We start from the raw sequence: 23,045 nt of genomic DNA on the forward strand, positions 1-23,045 counted from the left end.
ATTACATGAAATAGAAGTGGGGGTTTTGATTTTTTACTTTGCTTTTCTGTTTGGAGTGTAATTGTAACTACTGTAGTGTAAATGATGGAAAATAATTGCATATGTTAAAAAAATAAATAAATAAACAGAAAAAAATAAATGCATAACATAATTTAACTCATGGAAAAACATGAGGCAAACCTACATTGATCAACATTGTACAAAATAATTTCTGTGTCCTCTTTGAAATTACCAGTGCCTTAAAAGCAAAAGGAAAACAGAAATTTCTGCTTATTAAACTAGATTGTTGAGAAGCAAAAAAAAAAAACCAAAAAAAAAAACCAAACAGTTTCCCCAGGAAAAGCAAATCATTGCAAGCCCTTACACGGAGAGAGGGGAGTTAAGGAGAGGTTGGGGCTGTTAGTGTTAGTGCTGTTAGTGCTGAACCACAGAAAGTCAAACTCCCAACAATGTATCTTCATGATCCCTATTCAGTAGTTGACCCCCACCTCCCATTCCTATCTGCATTGAGCAAGCAGTCTCTTCCTGAAATAGCAGCCCGTTTTTCTCCTGCTAATTCTCAAGTTATCTTTCACTGTGCCCTCTGAAATCCTTACTGCTAAAAGGTACTTACATTCTCTGTATTTTTCTAAGGGTCCTGCAATACCTTACTTTAACTGAAACCTGGCTTTTCTCTGAGATATTAGTTTTCAACTCTGGAGTTGAAGCTCACTTATGGAGTTCACATATGCTTCTAAAGACTCCAATTTTGAGGCCATGGGGCTAGGTTGTGTTGGGAGAGGGCTTGCACTTCTGACTGGGAACCCTATCTTCTTTTAAGCCTGAGGCATTCCATTCACAGGCTCTTCTAGCCTTTTTGACTTCCCTGGTCTTCAGTTCAGTCCCCGGTCACTCCCACTTCTGCAGACACACCCTTGCCAGCCCATATACACATTCCTGAAAAACGCTGGGACCAGATGCACTTTACCTTCTAAAGTACTGTCCTATACCCTGAGTCCCTTAACCTCCTATCCTTCCAAAACCCTCTTCACCTCTTCACTCAGCAATCCACTCAGATGGCCACATCCTGAGATTTAACTTCATTTCTCTACAACCCTTAACTTTAAAAACTTGGAATTAAAAATTTGTTATCTAATTATAATATTCTATTCCTTAATCCATCTTGAAATTCCCTCCAGTTAAACCCTACTCCTTTTAAATACATTCCTTCTAGGGATGCAAGAGTGTGGGCTCTGGAGACTCTCTGCCTGGGTTTGGATTCCATCTCCACCATTTACCAGTTAAATAATCTTTGCAGTTACTTAACTTCTCTGTGCCTTGCTTTCCTCATTTGTAAAATGATGGTAATAATAATACATATCTCAGAGTTGTTAGGATTAAATGTTTAAATGCATGTAAGCACTTAGAATAGTGCCTAACATATATGTGCTTAATATATATTAACCATAGAAACTTTTTGATCTTCATACAAAGAAATGAACAGACTTGAAGGGCACAGTTTGAGGATTCTGACCATTCATTCACCTGCATACCATCAAGTTATAAAGCATTTCAATCACCCCAGAAAAATCTTTTGTGCTGCTCCCAGTCAACGTCACCCCTCTCAAGGACAACCACTGATTTCTTTCACCTTAGATTATCTGTCTATTACTTCATATACATGGGATCATAGGAAGTGGTTTCTTTCACTTGGCTTAATACTTGAGGTTCATCAACGTTGTTGCATTATTAGTAGTCCATTATTGTTTTGCCGAGTAGTACCCCACTCTGTGAATATACCACAGTTTAACTGTTCAATCTTCTGTTGTGGGACATATGGCTTATTTCAAGATTTTGGATTTTATAAATAAAGCTATTGTAAAATTCCCACACAAGTATTTTTGTATTCACACACTTACATTTCCATGGATATACACCACAGAGTGGAACTGGTGGGTTAATGGGTAAATGTTTAACTTTATCAGAAACTTCCAAAGGTATTTCCAAGGTGGTGATGCTGGAAATTCTCCATTTATGCTGGAAATGTACGGTAATTGTTTTATATCTCACCAACATTTAGTATTCCCAGCCTCTTATTTTAGCCCTTCTAGGGGTGACATAGTAGTGACTGTGTTTTTATTTGAGTTCCGCTGATTGATGGTATGGAGCTCTTCACATGTTTATTCGGTTGTATAATCTTTGTGAAGTGCTTGTTCAATTGTTTTTGCCTTAAAATGTTATTTTTTATTATACAGTTGTAGAATATATTCTGGATGTGTCTTTTGCCAGATATATGTATTAGGAATATTTTCTCCCAGCTGTGGCTTGCATATTCATTTTCTTAAAAATGTCTTTTTGATGAGCAGTTTTAAATTTTGTTGAAGCCCATTTTGTCGATGTATTCTTTATTAGGGTTAATGTTTTCTGGGTCCTAAGAAATCTCCTAAAGTTGTTTATATTTTTAACATTTACATTTAGATCTATGATTTGTCTTAAATTAGTTTTTGTGAATGGTGTGAAGTATGGGTTGTGGTTTCCTCATATGGATACTCAGAAGTTCCAGTTGTGAAAAAACATGTTCCTATCTCTACTGAATTGCTCTGGTGTTTTGGTTGAAAATCAACTCACTATACATGTGTAGCCACAAATAAAAAGTTTTTTTTTTGTATCTATGCCAATAACACATTGTCCTGATTACTGTAGCTTTATACCATGTCTTGAAATCATGCGGTACAATTTTTACATTTTAAAAATTGTTCTGTAATCTATGACCTCTGAATTCCTAGACATACTTTAGAATTTGTTAATAAATCTTGCAAAAACTAAAAAAATTTAAAAAGCTTTGAGTGCCTGGGTGGCTCAATCAGTTAAGTGTTGATTCTTGGTTTCGGCTCAGGTCATGATCTCTACCAGCTCTAGGCTGGTAGTTAGTGCAGAGTCTATATGGGATTCTCTGTCTCACATTCTTTTTGCCCCTCCCCCACTCACACTGTCTATGTCTCTCTCAAAATAAATAAAAATAAACTTTAAAAGAAATAAAAAAAAATTTTTAAAAGCCTGCTGGGATTCTGATTGGGATTACATTGGATATACATTCTTTGGGTCCATAAACAACATGTCTCCACTTATTTAGGGCTTCTTCAGTTTCTCTCAGCAATGTCTTCTACTTTTCAGTGTAACGGTCTAGCATGTATTTTATTAAATGTATTCCTGATTGTTATATATTTTTGATGCTATTGTAAATATTTTTAAAATTAAAAATTAAAAATTGAATTGTTGCATAACCATATTGTACACCTAAAACTAATAAAACTGTTTATGTTAAGCATATTGGAATTAAAAACTTAATAAAAATGTTCAAATTAAAAACATTTCTAAACTTTCATTTATTGCTATGAATAAATAACTTAAATAGAAATATATAAAAATACAATTGACTTCAGTTATATCTACGCTATATTCTGTGACCCTACAAAACTCAATCTAGTAGGCTTTGTTCAGTTTTTGTAGATTCCTTAGAACTGTCTGCTTAGATGATTATGTTGTCTGCAAAAAGAGAAAGTTTTACTTTTTTTTCTAATCTGATTGTGTTTTATTTCTCTTTATTATCTTACTGCACTTGCTGGGACCTCCAATTCAATGCTGAATAGAAGTCCAGTGGATAACCTTGTCTTGTTCCCTGTCTTAGGGAATAAATAGTCACTTTTTCACCACCAAGTATCATTTAGTTGTAGATTTTTTTTTTATAGGAACCCTTTATCAGGTTGAAAAAGTTTCCTTCTATTCCTAGTTTGATCTAAGTTTTTATCATAAATGGCTAAAGAATTTTTATTAAAATATTTTTCTACATTTATTGAGATGATCTTATGATTTTTTCTCTATTATTCTGTTAATGTGAACAATCACACTGATTTTCAAATGTAAGGCTGACCTTGAATTCTTGATGTTAAGGATGCAAATATTTATGTTTATGAGTGATACTGATTTATAGTTCTCTTTTGGGAATTATAATGTCTTTGCTGGCTTTGGTATCAGAATTATGCTGACCTCATTTTATTCAATGATTTGGGAAATGTTCATTCTCCTTTATCATCTGAAAGAGAATGTTTAAAATTGGTATTATTTTTTTCTTAAATGTTTGGTAGAATTATATGTAAAGCTTGGATATAGATTTTCTGGACCTGTATTTTCTTTGCAGGAATGGTTTTAATTACAAATCCGATTCCTATAAATAAATACATGGGTATTTTGAATTTTAATTTTTTAGTATTAGCTTTAGTAATGTGTCCTTAACAGAAATTTCCCACTTCATCTAAATTGTCAAATTTAATGGCAAAATATTGCTCATAATATTTTCTCTTTTCCCTACTTTCATTCTTGATATTGGTAATGTGTGTTCTTTTTTTCTTGATTACTATAGCTAACAGCTGATCACTTACTAAATCTTAAAGAACAAACTTTTGGTTTTATTGATTTCTTCCACTGTGCATTTCTTTATTTCACTGATATAGTCTCTTGATTTTTTATTTCTGCATATTTTAGATGCTTCAGATGCAGGGAATCTGAGAGGGGAATGTTGAAATCTTCATCTAAAACTGTGTATTTATGTTTCTCTCCTTGGTTCTGTTACTTTCTGCTTCATGGATTCCCAAGCACTGTTACTGGGTGTGTACATATTTAGGTTTGTTGTATCTTCTACATGATATGACTCTCTCATCATTATGAAATATACTTTACATAATATTCATTTTCCTGCAATCGATTTTGCCTGATATTAACATAGACACCCGAGCTGTTTTTACAGTTAGTGCTTGCATGGTATATAAACTTTTCTTTTTTAATTAATCTACCAATCTCTGTCTTTTAGTCAGAGTTTGGTCCATTTAATGTAATTATTCCGATGTTTGTGAATTTAGGACTACCATCTTGCTATTTGTTTTCAATTTGTCCCCTCTGTTCTTTGTTTAGTTCTTTCCTGTATTCTTTACTTTTAGTGTCCCATTAATCTCATCAATTGGCTGATTAGTTATACTCTTTTTTTCAATGATTGCACTAGAATTTACAATATGAATCTTTAAGTTTTCACACTCTAACTTTGAGTAATAATAGAATATCTCATGGGTAAAAACCTAAAAAAAAGTATACTAGTATCTCTACCATTCTTTGTGTTAATATCATATATTTCATATATTTTACTTCTACATCAGTATGATTTTTGCTTTCAACAAATACTTTAAAAGAAATTATGATATGAATAAAGAATCTTTGAGATTCATCTATATATTTAACATTACTGGTGTTCTTCTCTCACTTAGACTCACATTTCAATCTGGTACATATTTTTTTCAGCCTGAAGAACTTCTTTTAATATTTTTGTAGAGCAAGTTTGCTGGCAATAAATTCACCTTTTCAATCTGAAAATGTTTTCATTTTGGTCCAACTTTGACGTCACTAAACAAAAAATTCTAGGTTGACAGGTTTAAAAACTTTTCCCCCAGAATCATTCCATTGTCTTCTTACTCTCATTGCTTCTGATTGGAAGCTGTGATATTTTATCATTGTTCTCTGGTGTATAATGTATTTTTTTCCTCTGGCTATTTTTTAAGATTTTTCTCTTTATTGTTGACTTTTAGCAATTTAGTTATGACATACCATGGCATGGTTTTAGAGTTGTTTCTTTTTGTTTGTTTTTTAAATTACGTTATACCACGGTGTGCTTTGGTGTGGTTTTTGAGTGATCTTCAGCTCTTGATTCATTGAGCTTACTGGATCTGTGGGTATATTTTTCTAACTTTGAAAAATTTTAACCATGACTTCAATAAAATTTCTTTGTGCTCAATTTCTGCTTTCTTTCTACTACCATGATTATACACATATTAGACTGGCTGATAATGTGTCACAAGCCATTTGTACTGTATTCATCTCATTTTAGGCTTTTTCCTCCCTCTGTGCTTTTGTTTGAATAGTTTCTATATTTCTGACTTCAATTTTGCTCTTTTCTGCAGTGCTTAACTTGGTGTTGAGACTCAGTGCCATTTTCTCCATTTTTTTTTTTTTTTTTACTGATTTTACTCCTTAAGTATCTTTCTTAACTGTCTTCCTCTTCTACTTCTTTGCTACTATTGTAATTCAGGCTTATATGTCTCACCTAGACTTCTGCAGTGCCTCTTAACTGGTCTCTCAGCCTCTAGCTCTTCCCACTCTGATATCATAGGTATTTTCTAGAATACAGATCATATCACAAAACTTCTCCATGTTAAAAATTATTTTTAAAAATTTTAATGGACTAAAATTCAAACTTCTTAACATGGCTTTCAAACCCTTTTATTGTTTCATTTAGCCTTCCTTTCTAGCACTGTAACTCTGTATATTTGAATCAGTTAATGTATCAAATATTACATAAACCTTCATTAATTTTGTTTGTGTGTTTTCACAATTTAGCACAAATATCTCCAATATAACATTTCCCAACTTGGCTAGATAAATCTGATATTTTCCTTTAAGAGCATTTGGTTCCTAGGATTAGCTTGGTGTTCACCAGAGCCCACTATCTTTAATTATTTATGTGTTTGCTTCCTCTGCCATATTATAATCTCCTGGATGAGAAAGACTGTGTGTCATTTACCTTTGGATTCCTAACACTTGGCACAGACCTAGATCTGTAGCAATGACTCCATAAATATTTGCCAAATGAAGTGAACTAATAAGTTCAGAAGTTTATTATGACACTGTAAGTTGATAAACATGGATTTATGTCAAGAGAAAATAGTAAAATAATAACAAGTAACATTAACTGAGCACTTACTATGAGCTTGGCACTATTCTAGGTAATAACTGTTTTGATCCTAACAACTTCCTCTAGGAAGCAGGTTCTATTATTGTCACCGCCTAATTGATGAGAAAATAAAGCATGGAGAAATTAATTGTCTTGGTCAAGGTCCCAGACAGGAAGCGACAACCAGAATTTGAACCCCTACAATCTAGCTCTAGAGCCTACATTTCAACTCTAATAATATCCTGCCTGTTCATGTGATTTAGGAGGTAATTATCTGTTTTTCAGAAAAAACTTATTTTATGTACTTGTTCCTACTTCAGATAACCATTCAGGGCCAGCAGAGGAAGCATGGATCTGCTCTTCTTTCCCCAAATTTCTCCAACATCCATATTGACTGACAGGTGAGTACAGAAAGAAAAACAGGTATTTTTAAATGATATTCTCAAAAGGAAATGAAAACATTTAAAGACCTTCAAATAAGTACCAGAAGCTATAAACATTCTCCAGTATCTTAAGTGTATATCTAAATGATCTTGTGTCTAAATAAACCTGCTTCTTCTATTTCCTTCTTATTCAATGACATTCAAGAAATTAAATACTGTTAAACATCAAAAATTTCTAAATCACTGGCTTTATGGGAAATATGATCTTTGAGGGGAAATTTAAAAACATTATACCACACTCTCAGTTTGTAATAAAAGTCATAACATATCCCATCAGAGTTGTGGTTCAAGAAAGTAAAACTTCTAGAGTCATTTATAGACAAACACTAGGTATCTGAGAGGTAAAGGTTACTGAAAGATTTTGGCCTTGTAATTTATCACACCACTTCATTATAGCTCCAATGAATGATTCATGCTCAATGCTATTTCATACCTGAAGTTCCCATTCAGATACAATTAGACATACTGTACATTAATATATACTTTGGTGGCAAGACATTGATGTTCATCTGATACCATCATCAACTAACTGAAATTATATTGAAAAGGAAGTAAGATTGATTTCAGTGAGCCTTGACTAAGTGGCTACCTCCATTGTTGAATCTGATGGTTATTAACTTGTCAAACTGCTCTTACCATTGAAAACCTAAGTTAAAAGTATAAACTGTTGTAATTTAAATGTTAAAGTGAATTGCTCACAATTAAGAATAACATGAAAAATAAAATTTTTTATTTGAAAGGTTGAACATTTAATGGTAACTGGAATTGTAAGTGGCCTATACATAAATATTCATACTGGTGTGGCTATAAGAATATTTATTTGCTGCCTTTGGCTATGTAAAGGTTTTAGGTAAAGAATCAAGGCAAAGTGGACTATTTAGTAACTATCCTCTAAATTGAGGTTGCAAACCATATGCCTAGAGGGCCGATGCAGATAACTTATATGAACGAGGTGGGAAGGGTCTGAGTGCACCTGCATTCTTTATGAGTGCAGAGGACTAAACGTGCAGAGCTTAAAGCTCTGTTAAAAGTGTGCAGTTGCCACTCTGCTTCAGCTGACTGCTCAGTGCACAGCAGACGATATTGGTAACTACTGATTTATAAATGTTAGCTGAAGAGCTTTAAAAATACTGTGCTTCAAAGTTTACCATCAAAATTTCTACAGTTCCTAAAAAAGTAGATGTGAAGAAAGTTTTGGCAAAAAGCAGAGAACCAGAGGGATGGCTGGGTTGGCTCAGGTCATGATCTCATGGTTCATGAGGTCAAGCCTTGTGTCAGGTTCTGTGCTGACAGCTCAGAGCCTGGAGCCTGCTTCGGATTCTGTGTCTTCCTCTCTCACTGTCCCTATCCTGCTCACGCTCTGTCTCTGTCTCTCTGAAAAATAAATATAATAAACATTAATAAGAAAAAGCAGAGAACTAGAGCAACACCACACCAGCACCAAGGAGGAGCCTAGCGATGGCATTTTGAATGGGTGGAGTGTTCTCTCTCACCTTGCTTCTTGCTGTAGCAGGTGCCCCTAAAACATGTCTCAGCTTTAATTCGATAAGGGCTCTATGGGAACAGACTACATCAACAGTGGAAATGAAAGACCCTCTGCTGCTGTAGCATTTCTTGGGTTGAGGGTAAATGAGTATAAGTTTTAGAACTGAATTTCTTAATATCTGTTTGAATAGTACAGAATATTTCTGGGATCATCAAGCACATCTTAGAAAGGTCCCTGACAAACTCATTTATTTTCTCTCCCATGTCAGGAGGCACGGTAAGATTTGCCAATTTGTTGAACAAATATTTATGGAGTACTTACAACATGCCATGTACTTATAGGGACTAGGGATAAAAGTCAGTTAAGACATACTTATAGTCTAAAGGTGGGGACATACATAAGCAAACATGATTTAGGTGCAGAGTGAGGAAGTGTTATAAGGATTATGAATTTATGAATGGCAATGGTGAACTATACCCCAAATATCTAAACCACAAAGGAGATATCATAGAGGGCTTCCTGGAGAAAATAGCAAGTAAAGGACAAAATGGAGCTATAATCCTAATCTAGGACTTAGACTGGGCCAGCCTTATGTTTATATACCTGTGTAAATCTCCACAAAAATCTTAATTGGATGTATATCTCATATTAGATGCATTTTATAGATGAAAATGAACACAGAAACTTGTGCAGGGCCACATAACTCATAACTGTGAGAATTCAAATACCATGCTCTTAACCTCTATGTATTATTTACGTGTTTGTATTTAATAAAATATAGAAACAGAATACGTTACAAGTAGTTATGACTTGGTGATTTCACTTGGATGGGGAAATCTATAGAAAAAATATCTTTGCTTATTTCTTAGGACTATCTCATATAAAAGTGAGCAATTCTTTCTAGATTCAACCACACTGAGGAAAAAGTTCTAGATATGTTACAAATGTTAGGACTGTTTTGCCTTTTAAAATTTAGCATGAGCTTACGTTACTTCAAATAGTGACCAATTTGCTTTCTTCACACCAGGATTTTTTAAAACCTATATGTAACTATTCTCCAGAGTCTTTGGACTGGAGGCTGGGAAGATGAGGTAGATGAGTCATAGAACATCGCCCCCCAGGACCTATTACACATACTATTATTTTTTTAGTTTCAGTAGTACCTTTCTTATGTCTTTAGATACTTGGTGCCATTGGCACAAATTCATCTGACTGATTTGTTAAATAAGAAATATCAATCAGTCAAGTTCACTTCCTATCTCATCAAGGTTTACTTGTAAAGAAAGACAGTATTTGATTTTCAAAGACTGTATTCCCACAAATGACACTGGGCACATGTGTGTGTATCATAGCCATGTATAGTCATCAGTTTAGATTTTAACAAAATATCTAGAACTTCAGTTAGTTAACTGACAAAGGAAACTGAACTCACAGAAGCAAGGTAATGACAGATTTGATTCATTAACACATAGAATAGTGTATTAGTCTCACACATGATTTAACTCTTGGAAACTACCTAACATTGTACTCTAAAAAATCTTAGATGAATAAGAAAATCAGTACTTAGACATAGAAGGGTGAATGCAATTTTATATTATTATAAATGAATTATGCAGCACTATTGCCCTGTTAGAGACTCCAGTTCTTGACTATTAAATATACAGTGAGTTTTACATTGCTCTCTTACATTTGCATGTTGTGAGAGGCCTTTTATTTCTACTTTAAGAACTCCTTTTAGCATTTATTGTAAGATAGGTCTAGTGGTAATGAATTTCATCAGCTTTTGTCTGTTTGGGAAAGTCTTTATCCCTCCATTATTTCTGAAAGACAGTTTTGCTAGGTATAGTATTCTTGGCTGATTTTAAGTTTTTTCCCTAATATTTATCACCTTCTCTACTGGCCTGAAAAGCTTCTGTTGAAAAATCTCCCCATAGTTTTATGGGAGTTCCTTTGTACGTAACTTCTCTCTTTTCTCTTGTTGCTTTTAAAATTCTTTCTTTGACTCTTACCATGTAATTGTTTTATGTCTGTGTAGTCTTAATTAGGGTCCTTTGGGCTTCTTGGAGATGGATATCTATTTACCTTCCCAGGTTTTGGAAGTTTTGAGCCATTACTGCTCTAAATAAACTTTCTGTCCCTTTCTCTCTCTTTTCTCCTTCTGGAATTCTCATAGTGTGAATATTGTTTTTTTTCCTTGTGTCTCATAATACCCATAGGCTTTTTTCACTCTTTGTATTTCCTCTTCATTTTTTACTCCCCTGACTGTATAATTTCGATTGCCTTGTCTTCCAGGTCACTGATTCTTTTTACTGCATGGTTGAATCTGCTTTTGAAGCTCTCTATTGAATTCTTTAGTTCCACTTAGTGTATTTTTCAGCTCCAGCATTTCTATTTGTTTATTTTTGATGTTTTTTTATTCCTTTGTCAAATACCTTGTGCTGTTTGTGGTTTGTTTTCCTAAGTTCATTTGGTTGTCTGTCTGTATGTTCTTGTAGGTCACCAAATTTCTGTAAGAAGTTTATTCTGAATTCTTTGACAGGTCACAGATCTCTATTTTTTTTTTTTTTAAAGAATCAGTTATTAGAGCTTTATTAGTTTCCAGGTGTTATATTTACCTGACTTTTCATAATCCTTCCTTACACTGGTGTCCGTACATTTGAGTAAGTGATTAAAGGTTTCTTCTAAAATAAATGTATTTAAGATCCCAAAAGGTGGCTAAAGGAAAGTATTCATCACAGGGTGTACACAAACATGGTAAAGTAGTACTAAAATAACTGAAGTCTGAGAAAGACTAGTTAGTCATAGCACACTCAAACTTTGGCAGTGGCCTACTGTTTACCTACCCATACATTACTGCTGCTTTAGGTCTTAGAGGTCACACAACAGGCATAAAAATCTCCCAATGTATCCCTGACTGTTGTATTCTAGGACTGCTGTTTCCTTAAGGCTATTTTTAAAAAATCTGGCAACAATGATTAAACATTCTTTGTTCTGCAAATCTGTACCAATTTTCAGCCTCTATGCTTCTGTTCATGCTGTTCCTTCTGCCTGGAATGCTCGCTTCCCTTCTCTACCTGTGCAATTCTTACAGTCCTTCATAGGCCCCACTGACTGTAATCTTCATGAAACCTTTCCTTCATCCTGCACTCAGAGCGGCTTCTTTCCCTTACATGGGACCAGTAGAACTTCTCTCTTCACTGCATTTCTTATCACGTTTTTGTAGGTGTTCCAGGTGCTCAGATAATTATATTCTCCCACTTAGTGGATTTTAAGCTCTTTCACAGGAGAGAAAGAAAGAGTAATGCATTTTATTCATTATTATATGACCAAAGTACTTAACAAAGTACCTTATACACAGAGTAGGCCCATAATTAATATTTGCTGAGTTGAATCTAATATTTTTGGCAACATTCATGTGACACTTACAATTTTGCGCTTGATCATGAAAAGTGGGATTTTTGCATGAAGAGGAGTTGAGGACAGTTCCTTATGGACCGTTGATAAATACAATCTTCTTTTAATGTTTCCTAAATCTGTAATTCTAAAAACAGAAAGGAGAGAAAAACATTTTCACCAATATAATAACCACTGCTTTGGATAATCATCAAAATGATATCATGTATCATAAAGGCCCTTTCCAATAGGGAGATCAAACACAGAATTTTAAGAACTGCTTTTTTTTTCTTTCAAGAAGTAATAAAGTTTCTTTCTTAAATTCGAAGTGCTCACAAGCCTGAATGTATAAATTCACTTAATATGCTAATTTATTTCAGTACTCTACACTAGATTTCCAGAGTCTTCTCGCCTATGAAAAAATTCAACTTGTATGACCTGAGAAACTGCTAGCCTTTAATAACCATGCTTGTTCCAGCCCCTTAAGCTTGTGTTATCTTGGGACATACTGTCACCTACTAAATAGGAAAACATTATGGGTTTCTTTCCCTAGAAATGCACCTGTCATTTTATATAGGCTCTTAGTCTGCTTAGAGACAGACACAAAACACTGACTGTCGGTTTCACTTCCTAAGCACATATCTTCAAACCAGAATTATAATACACAAGTTTATTGCTCACTATTCAGGTCAAGCCACAGTGATACCAAGGACACTGAATTTGAACATCTTTAATAGATTTAGACCACAGCCATGATCACAAAGATTAGGTTTGCCTCAAATTGATAGAGGCTCATTTTTATGTTCTGCTTCCTTTAGGTCTCAGAGGTAACAGGAGGCTTAAAATCTCCAAACCTGTCTCAGGCTGCTATATGGTAGATTCGATGCTTATTAAAGACTCTCTTTTTACCAGAGAATAGTTTGATGTTTCCACCATTTTTAGCAACATTATCTACATGTAGAAACTGCTAATTTTCTACAATTAGTAATCCCTCAAGCTGACATTTCATTCAAATGACCTACTATCAATATTTACAGTGTAATTAAATATTTTAAAAGTCAACATAGCCTTTTCTTCTTTTAAAAATGTTTATTTCTTTATTTCTTTATTTTGAGAGAAAGAGCGAGAGCGAGAGAGAGCGCATGCAAGTGGGGTTGGGGCACAGAGAGATAAGGAGAGAGAGAGAATCCTAAGCAGCCTCCATGCTGTCAGCACAGAGTGTAATATAGGGCTTGATCTCATAAATTGTGAGATCATGACCTGAGAGCCAAAATCAAGAGTCGGACGCTTAACTGAGACACCCAGGTGCTCCAACACAGCCTTTTCTATAGCTCTTCCTGATCTGCCTTCCTACTTCTCTAATCTCATTACTTCTTCCCTCTAAAATACATATTCTTCTGTAGAAAAACTATCAGTGAACAATGTTAAGAATAAGTACAGTAAAAATTATATGAGATGAATTCAGAGTATGCCCCACCTAAAAATTCTACCCTGCCTGCACTAAACGATACTATAAATTCATTTAAAAAGCAATAAAGCCTTTCAACCCATAGTCAGAGGTAAGGTTAAAATGCAGGAGTATTAAGCTTACTGCAGGTTTATACTTAGATGTAGAAATAAATATAGCAGAATATTTGCTAAAAGGCAGTATCTTCAAAGTGGGATGAGCGTACAGGGAGGTAGGGTGGTTACAGCCATTTTTCATCGCATCCTTTAAAAATGTTATTTTTGTGCATGTTTCATTATATAGTAAGTACTGCAATATATTCATGTTTTTGAAATAAATAAATGTACATATGTGGTTGATGTGCTTAAACATTTTACCAATAGGGTACTGGATCAAATATGTTTGGAAAGCATCATCATGTTATTAGGTCTCTTGTGTACAAAGCTCTGATTAGAAAATAGAAGGAAAACTATATTGGGATTCTGGAAAGGGAAAGGAAAGAAAAAGTTCTGTTGCATCATACAAAAAGTTTGGTTGCATCAACCAAAAACTCATTTTAAGCACAGTCTTATTAAAGGTCTGCTTTGCTTATAGAGATAAGACTATGTTATTTTTATTTGAATTTGTAAGGATCAAACTTCAAACAGAGGAATGTTTCAGCAGACCACCACTTTATCAACATAAGGAACATCAGGAATATTCATTCATTCACATATTTAACAAAGACTCACTGAGTCAGGCAGTAGCCTGGGAATACACCGGGGGATAGGATGGTGAAAGAAGCAAGGTAAAAAAGGAGAAAGAGAAAAAAATAAATGCAAGTTATCCTAAATGCAATGAAGAAAATAAATAAGAGTCTGAACTAGAAAACATCAAGAAATGACCTACTTTATAATAAAGCCAGTAGGGTTAGGTAAGAGCTGGAGGTAAAAAAGGGGGCATGAAGTAGAAAGGGTAGTAAGAGCCAAATCATTCAGGGTCTTTAGCCAAGGTAAAGGATTTTATAAATTTACTGTTCACACTAGGAGAGTCAACATTCTACCTTGCATGATGAATGGATATCATAAAAAGAAATAGTTATAGTCTTTTATTTCTTTATTGGGGTAAAATATGTATAATTGAAATGAGGATTTTAGAGTACAATCTCATGTGCCTTGATAAAAGTATACACTGATGGAATCACAACTCCAAACAAAATATAGAACATTTCCATCACCTTAGAAGGTTCTCTCCTGATCCCTTCTCATCAATCATCACCCCTGATTTCTCTTATCATGTCTAAGTTTTGTCTGTTCTTGAAATTCTTATAAATAAAATGGTGTAGCATATACTGTTTTGTGACTGGCTTCTTTCACTTTACATGACATTTTTGAGATTTATCCATGTTGTAACATGCACCAATAGTTCCTTCTTTAATTGCTGAGGTTTGTATGGCTATGCAATTTATCTATCTATTCTCTTGTTGATGGATACTTGTTTTCAGTATTGGTTTCTTATAAATAAAACCTGTCTGAATATGCCTATAGAGTCTTTTTGTAAACAAGTATTTTCATTCTCTTAATAATGAGGATGGGATTACTGGGTAGTTGGGGAATAAGTATGTATAATTTTATAGAAATAATTCTCCAAAGTGGTTATATACTCTCAACAACTTTTGGTACTAGCAGACGTTAATGTTAGCCAATTCTGATAAATATGAACAAATATCACTGAGATTTTATTTGCATTTGTCTTATGAATGACATTGACCACTTTTTTTTAAAAATAAGCCTTATGCCCAACATGGGGCTCAAACTCACAACCCTGAGATCAAGAGTCGCTCACTCCAATGACCAAATCAACCAGGTACCCCGACATTGACCACATTTACATGTGTTTATTGGTATGTTTTGTGTAACGTCTGTTAAGTCATTTGCTCAATTCTTATTGGGTTGTTTTCTTACAATTCTAAGAGTTCTTTATATATTTTGGATATCTGCCCTTTGTCAGATATATGCATTGTGAATACTTCTTGACTATTATATAATGGTATCTTTTAGTTAACCTTTCATTTGGAAATAAAGTTTCTCACAGAAAAAGTTTCTCACAGAAAAAGTTTCTCATAGAAAACTATCAATAGTACACAGAAACTCATATACACATTATCTAGATTAGCTTATTGCTTAATGATACCTTTTGATTAGCAGAAGTTTTTAATTTCATGAAGTCCTGCTTATTACTATTTACAGTAGGGCTTTCTATTTCCCAAAAAATCCCTGCCTAGCCTGAAGTTGCAAAGAAGTCACTTTCCAACGTTTTCGTCTAGATCTTTATAGTTTTAGTTTTTACATTCTATGATCTATCGAATATTCAGCATATTGTGTGAGGTAGTAGGTGTGGTTCTTTCTGTATGTTTATCCAGTTGTCCCAGCGCTGTTTGTTAAAGAATCTCCTTTCCAAACTGAAATGCCATGGTACTTTGTTGAAAATCAACTGTATATATGTGAGTGTGGATCTATTTCTGGGCTTTCTATGGATCCATCTGTTTCATTTATCCATTCTTCCACCAATGTCACACTGTCTTGATCACTCTGGGTTGTAGTAAGGCTTGAAACTGGATGAAGAAACTCTTCAACTTGGGTTTTTTTTTTTTTTTTTTTTTGAGGCTCACTAGGCCCTTGCTTTTCCAGACAAATTTTAGGACCCACTTCTCATTTTCTATAAAAAAAGTTGTTAAGAGTTTTGCATTGTGTTGAATCTATAAGATCAATTTGGGGAGAACAATACTGAGTTACACAATCCACTTACATGGTATTTATTCTGTATTTATTTAGGCCTTGTTTAATTTCTTTGACAATGTTTTACAGTTTTCATTTTAGAAGTCTTGTGCAATCTTTGTTTAATTTATTCCTAAGTATTTTGTTTTTTGGTGTGATTGAAAATGGATTTTAAAAGTTTAACAGCCAAATGCTATTATATAAAAATTCCCTTTTTTTGTATATAATTATTTCTGTGACCTTGCTTATTTCACATATTAGTTTAATTGATTGTTTTGTAGATTCCTGAGGATTATATACACAAACAATCATATCTTCAGGGAATAAAGACTTTACTTCTGCATTTTTAAATCTTTTTATTTATTTTTTTCTTGCATTACTGCACTGGCCAGCACCTCCAGCATATACTAAATTGAAGTGATGAGAGAAGAAAAACTTGCCTTGTTCCTGATCATAGGAGAAAAATGTTCACTATGTTTCTATTACATCTTATGTTAGATGTAAGTTTCCTTTATCAGATTGAAGATGTTCTCTTCTATTTCTAGTTTTTTTAAAAGGTTTTTTTTTAGTCATGAAAGGGTATGGAATTCTGTCCAATGCTTTTTCTGCATTGAGATAGTCTTATTGTATTTCTCCTTTATTCTGTCCATATTTTGAATAACACTGATTCACTTTCAAATGTGAAACCAGCCTTGTATTCTTGGTATGAATCTCAATTATGCTGGCATTTTGTTGAAGATTTTTATACCTGTGTTCATGAGGTACATTGGTTTGTAATTTTCTCATAATACCTTTATCAGGTTTTGATAACAGAGTTGAGTTTATCCCCTAAGTGATTTGGAGTTTCCTCCTCCTCTATTGTCTGAAAATTTATTTAAAATGGTACTAGTTTATTTATTTTTATTTTGTAAATGCTTATTTATTTCTTTTGAGGAGGGCGGGGCAGAGAGAGAGAGGAAGAGAGGATCCCAAGCCAGTTCCATGCTGTCAGTGCAGAGCCAGATGCAGGGCTTGAACTCACAAGCTGTGAGATCATGACCTGAGCTGGATTCATCATCTCAAGAGTGAGATGCTTAACCAAATGAGCCACCCAGGGGCCCTAAAATGGTGCTAGTTTAAATGTTAATAGAATTAATCTATGTCTAAAGTTTTCTTTGTGGAAAGATTTTGGTTATATATTCAATATAATAGATTATGAGGCTATTCAGATTTCTAAGTTTTGTTGTTTCAGTTTTAATAAATTGTGATTTTATGGCCTTAAAGTTGTTCATATTATTCCCTTTATTATCATTTAACATTAATAGGACCTGTAGTGGTCCTCTCTCTCATCCTTGACATTAGTAATTTGTGACTTCTCTCTTTTTATGAATCAATCCTGCTATGGTTTATGAAGTTTAACTTTTTAAAGAAACAACTCGGCTTTATAAAATTTCCCTATTCTTTGTTTTCAATTTTATTGATTTTTGGTTCTATTTTTATTTCTTTCCTTCTACTTATTTTAGGTTTAATTTGTTCTGTTTTCTCCCTTTGCTTCTTAGGGTGGAAAGTTAGGCAATTAATTTTAAGCCTCTTTCTTCCTACAAACATTTAAGACTTATAAAGCTTTCCTCTAAGCATTATGTTAGCTGTCTCCCACAAATGCTGATATGTTGTGTTGTAATTTTCATTCAATCTGAAGTATTTTCTAATTTCCCAAATGACTTTTTTCTTTGAATCTTGGGTTACTTAGATGTGTACTATTTAATTTCCAAATAGCACAGTCTTTTCTATATATTGCATTGCTATTGATTTTTAATTTCACTACATTGTGGTCAGAAAATATACTTTGTTATGTTTCCTTTTTAAAAAATGTATTAAGACATTGTATGATTCAGAAAATGGTGAATGGTCTACATGCAGTTGCATTTCTTATTTTTTTTTTTATTTTAAAACTTTAAAACATTAAAAACTACTTTCCCCAAGTCTACTCAGTACTGATCTATTTATCTTTATGCTATTCTTTCATATTCCTGGGAAAGTCTGGCACCTAGATCACAATTTTCTTCTCCCACCATTCTGGATAACTTTATCTACAGAGAGAGCAAAATTTAATTTAAACTTAAACCTATTCTACCACGACAACTAATACATCTATTCTATTTTAGCAACTTGCACAAATAGCCCTACTTTGTAGCCCATCATCACTAGGAACTGTTAAACTTCAAGGTCTCCTATTCAAATTATCTTCCTGGTTTCACTAATTCATTCAACTAGCATTCAGTCAATGCTTTACTAGCACAACACAAGGTACCAGAGCTATGGAAGTAGCTAAGATGCAGAAATCATTCTCCAATGTGGAAGGAAAAATAACGATTCTTCAGTAGCTGTTTTTGCACATTTCATAGACATTCTCTTATTAAGTCTCACAAAAATCTTTCACTAGAGGCAGTGTATTCATTCTTCATTTTGTAGATAGGGAAATTAGACTCCAGAAACTAAGGAAGCTACTAGTCTATGGAAATATAGCTTAGTTAAGTAGCAGAGTGTTAAAACTAGTCTCTATAAATTCCACCATGATTTCTGTGATATGACTGTATGGTCACTACCATAATAGGCTGAAGCTCTTTCATTCCTTCACGCTCAGTGGCCACTATTTGCCACATGCTGTGCTAGCAGTGACAAGACTGCCTTGGTGTCCTCCTCGCAGAATCACAGCCAAACACTTTCAATACAATACTTGTTCATCTGATAAAAACCACGTACCCTTCTACCTCTTCCCTTCTCATTCTTTTAAAATCATTTCCTGCGCAATTCTGGATTCCAGTCTGGATCGAGTTTTCCAATAGGTCACAAACATGTGTCTTACAACTGAAAGGATGCTCCAAAGCTAGCAAAATGAGTGTAATCTGCTAGAATGTGGTAATTCATCTAAAGGAAAAAAAAATCTATCAAATATCAGGTCTTTTGGGTTAGCATACAATCCGAACAAGTGACTTAGACTTCAGTTCTTGATGTATGCATTCCCTAAAGGAAAGGTAGTAACATTATTATTAAATATCTATTAGGGGGGTCTGGGTGGCTCAATTGGTTCGGTGTGCAACTTGATCTTGGCTCAGGTCAAGATCTCACAGTTCATGAGACTGAGCTCTGCACCTGGCTCTGTGCTGACAGTGCAGAGCCTGCTTGGGATTCTCTCTCTCCCTCTCTTTGCCCCTGCCCTGTTTGTGCACCTTCTCTCTCTTTCTCTCAAAATAACCTTAAAAAATAAATATCTGTTATGTATTGAACATTTTGTAGATGCCAGCACTGCATTAAGTATTCTGGATGCATTATCTCATAATGCTCTCATAAACCCCACAAGATGTCTACTAGTATCATCTCTACTTAACACATGAGGAAACTTAAGCTCTAATTTTTACACATCTAACAGAATGCAGATTTAAACTCTGATCTAATTGATTCTAGTAACTACATTCTTAACCACATGCTGATTTTCTTTTGGGCAGACAGTGGCTATAAAAACATCCATAATGGAATAATCTTTGCCCCTGGGAACAAAACATTTACCATGTGGTAGCTAAGACTGTTTGGCTGGACAGAGCCCATTTTGCCTTTGTATGTATGTGTGTGTGTGTGTGCGCGCGCGCATACACTCCATTCACAAATTCTTCCTTTAAAAATTTGTAAAAAAACAAAACAAAACAAAAACAAAGACAACACCCCTCTGATCCAGGAACTATTGTCTTGCAATTAAAAGCTCATAGGCTAATCTGACTTTCTTCATTTCCATGGTCTTGAAGGTCACTTCACGGTGCCACCATAGCTTCCTGTACTTACAATCCTCTGCTATTAGTGAGGACCTGTGGAAATCACCGACTCTTCCCTGTTTTAAACATCTGGGCTTTACTGTTCCAATTAGCTGTCCGATCCTGTCAAATTCACTTTTCTAGCAGTTTTGTGTCTGTTTCTTCTTTGGTTTTTCTATAGCCACAATGCTTAGTCATTCCTTGCTTTAAATACATTAGTCTCTCTGCTTCTACTCTTTTATCTCTCAGTCCATTTTCCACGTGGACCAGCCATGGGGACTGAATGCCACCCTTTGGCTCCAATTTCTTTGGCATCCTATAGCCTAAGAAATAAAGTTCAAGTTCCTCATCTTGTTATTCAAGGACCTCCCAAATCAGACCTTTGGTCACTACTCCATTATCACTTTTCACCACATTCCTCTATGTGCCCTCCGTTCATGTCAGACTTCACATTGTAAGGAGTGCAGGACTGAACTCAAGGAGTTGCAGAGACACCAGGTGAGAACATCAGCAAGGAGTGAATTGCAGAATAAAGCCAGGGTTGGTTTTGAGGAGTCTTAACATGAGATGCCAAGAGTTTGATGGGGGAGATATTAAGGCTATACTTAACAAACAGAAAAGGATGGAAAATCTAAGAGCAACATCTAAATCTCTACCATATGCTAGAACCTCCGCTCAACTTCCCCACTGTTATTTCATTTATTCCTCCCAAGAACTTTGAAATAAGAATTAATACCACATCTTATCAATGTAGTGAGAGGCTCAGAGACATTAAGCCATTTGTTCATGGTCTCAGAACTAATATGTGGCAGAGCCAGAAATCTATCTAAAAAGATAAATCAAGAAGAATAAAGGTACGTTATTTACAAGTCTGCCTGACAATTGCAGAAGATGATAGTGCATGGTTTAGTGTTTTTGAAAGGTTTCATGCTTACTAGAAAGGAAGGGGTGAGTACCTTGCTGCAATACATTCAACCCCTTTACTAAAGGGCATTCAGTCAAAGAGAAAGGTGACCAGCTAAACTCCTTGCAAATATGGTTGACCTCTGGCAAATATACTAGTGGTGTTTTTAAGGGAAAACATCCTTATTAGCTTGTTTGTTTGTTTGTTTGTTTTTGCAGGTTATACCTGATCTCTCTAAGATGGCTTGTGGCTAACAAATTTGGCTTCTATGCATTTATGGGGCATGGTTCTTGCAAAATGTCACGTAAGGTAGAAGTGTAAGAGCTCCTTTTGGGTGAGTTAGAGTCTTAGGTATTCTCTTGAGTATTGCTTGGAGAAGTAGTCTGTTAAATCTGGGCCAACGTGCATTTAGAAAGAACTGGAGAGCTACAATGGTAGTTCCAGATCACTTTCTGCTTCATGTGTGCATTAGTACTGGCTTAAGAGCTCAGAATCTTGACTCTATTTAACAGTCAAACCTTTGTGCTCTCTCATGTACCTGGCTGTGTAGTGCAGCCTCTTTATGAAGCACACCTTCAAAAGCAAAGGCTGAGAAAAGGACACAGGTACAAGTAGTTTATTGGAGAGCTGGTCCATGAAACAGAATGAAGGAAGAGGGAGAGTAAGACAATAAAAGAGGAAAAGGCAAGATAAGACTGCACTGTCAACAATACTGCAGTAGACGACAGGGGCCCCATTCCACCAGGATGTCCAGGACCATGCAGAAATGTACAGAGCACCTTCTAGAATTGTCCACTTGAAGAGAGGAGGTGGGAGCATATATCCTCTACCTTCCAACTCCTCCCAGTGTTTAGGGTTGCCTCGGGGGGCCTAACCTCCCTAGTATTTCCAGGCTATGGCTGTCTGTGGGTGGAGTAGTAGGCTCCCACAACATCAGAGAAGGTCCTGGATGGCACTTTACATGGGAAGCTATCCAAGCAAGATTGCTCCAAACTGCTCACTGCAGCTGCAGCTGATATCAGACATAGACCCAGAGGATGTGACAGGGAACACTGGAGTGGGCTGACAAAATGACAATACCAGCAAGCTTTCTACTTAAACCCACTCTCCATCCTGTCATATTTTTGTGCCTTTGCTTACGTGTTTCCCTTGAAAGTCCTGTTTGATTATGTTAGGTGAAATTATATTCATCTATCACAGTTTGGGTTGCAATGCCACCTCTTCCTTGAAAACACCTCAGTACTCCAAATTAAAAATAATCACATCTTTTTTTTTTTTTTACGCACCACAGCATGTTTTCAGCCTCTATTACTGAATTTCTTTCATTCCCTCTTGATGTTCTAGGTCAGTAACTACAGTCCACTTTATGGGCCATAATCTGATGCAAATATGAAATCTTTTCCTGTTTTCATGGGTGGATAACATGCGGTCCCATAAATGTCAGTTTTATCACTTCTAGTAACATTCTAATTGAGTTTAAAAGTGTTACCAGCATTTGGTACCCCCAAGCCCATTTTAGAGTTTCAAGCAGTCTCTCATTCTAAATTCCACAAAGAAGTCTGACTGCCCTGAAAGATTTGGTGATAGGTAAGAGTTCCCAGCATGCACATGTACAAACACAACAGAGATGGGATTTCTACAGTTTGGAGGAAAGACAATTCATTACAAAATTCATTATCAATGTTGTCTTGAGTTAATAGTAGTTTTTGAGTACTGCTATTTTTTTTCGGTGATAAATTGTTATTATTCTAGGCTACTCATTATCAACAGGTGTGGATAAGAGCATTAATTTCAAAGCCACACTTTCTATGTTCAAATTCTGGCTTCATCATTTCTTAGCTGTGTGATACTGGGTATGTTACTTAACCTTTTGTACCTCAGTTTCTCTATTAAGAAAGTGTGGAAAACCATAATACTCATAAGATTGTTGTGAGGATTGCATATGTAAGTGAATATAAGAAAAACACTCAGAATAGTGCCTGGCATATAGAAAATTCTAGCTAAGTACCAACCATCGTCAACTTGGGTGGCCTTGGATTGTTTAGTGAATGCTGTGTATTTTTAGCCTTTAATGTTC

At 34.9% G+C, this 23,045-nt stretch overlaps 1 protein-coding gene across 6 annotated transcripts in view; it reads right to left on the minus strand.

The window, feature by feature from the left end:
• Positions 1-23,045, minus strand: part of C12H3orf67 (chromosome 12 C3orf67 homolog) — a 238,675-nt gene that overhangs the window by 141,018 nt on the left and 74,612 nt on the right. For all 6 annotated transcript variants that reach the window (XM_029918410.1, XM_029918411.1, XM_029918412.1 and 3 more), the window contains exon 5: positions 12,110-12,224. In XM_029918410.1, coding sequence (XP_029774270.1) covers positions 12,110-12,224 — 115 coding nt within the window. The remainder of the gene's footprint in view (positions 1-12,109; positions 12,225-23,045) is intronic.

The sequence above is a fragment of the Suricata suricatta genome, chromosome 12 (genome assembly GCF_006229205.1).
Source record: "Suricata suricatta isolate VVHF042 chromosome 12, meerkat_22Aug2017_6uvM2_HiC, whole genome shotgun sequence".
In the NCBI taxonomy this organism is placed as follows: Eukaryota; Metazoa; Chordata; class Mammalia; order Carnivora; family Herpestidae; genus Suricata; species Suricata suricatta.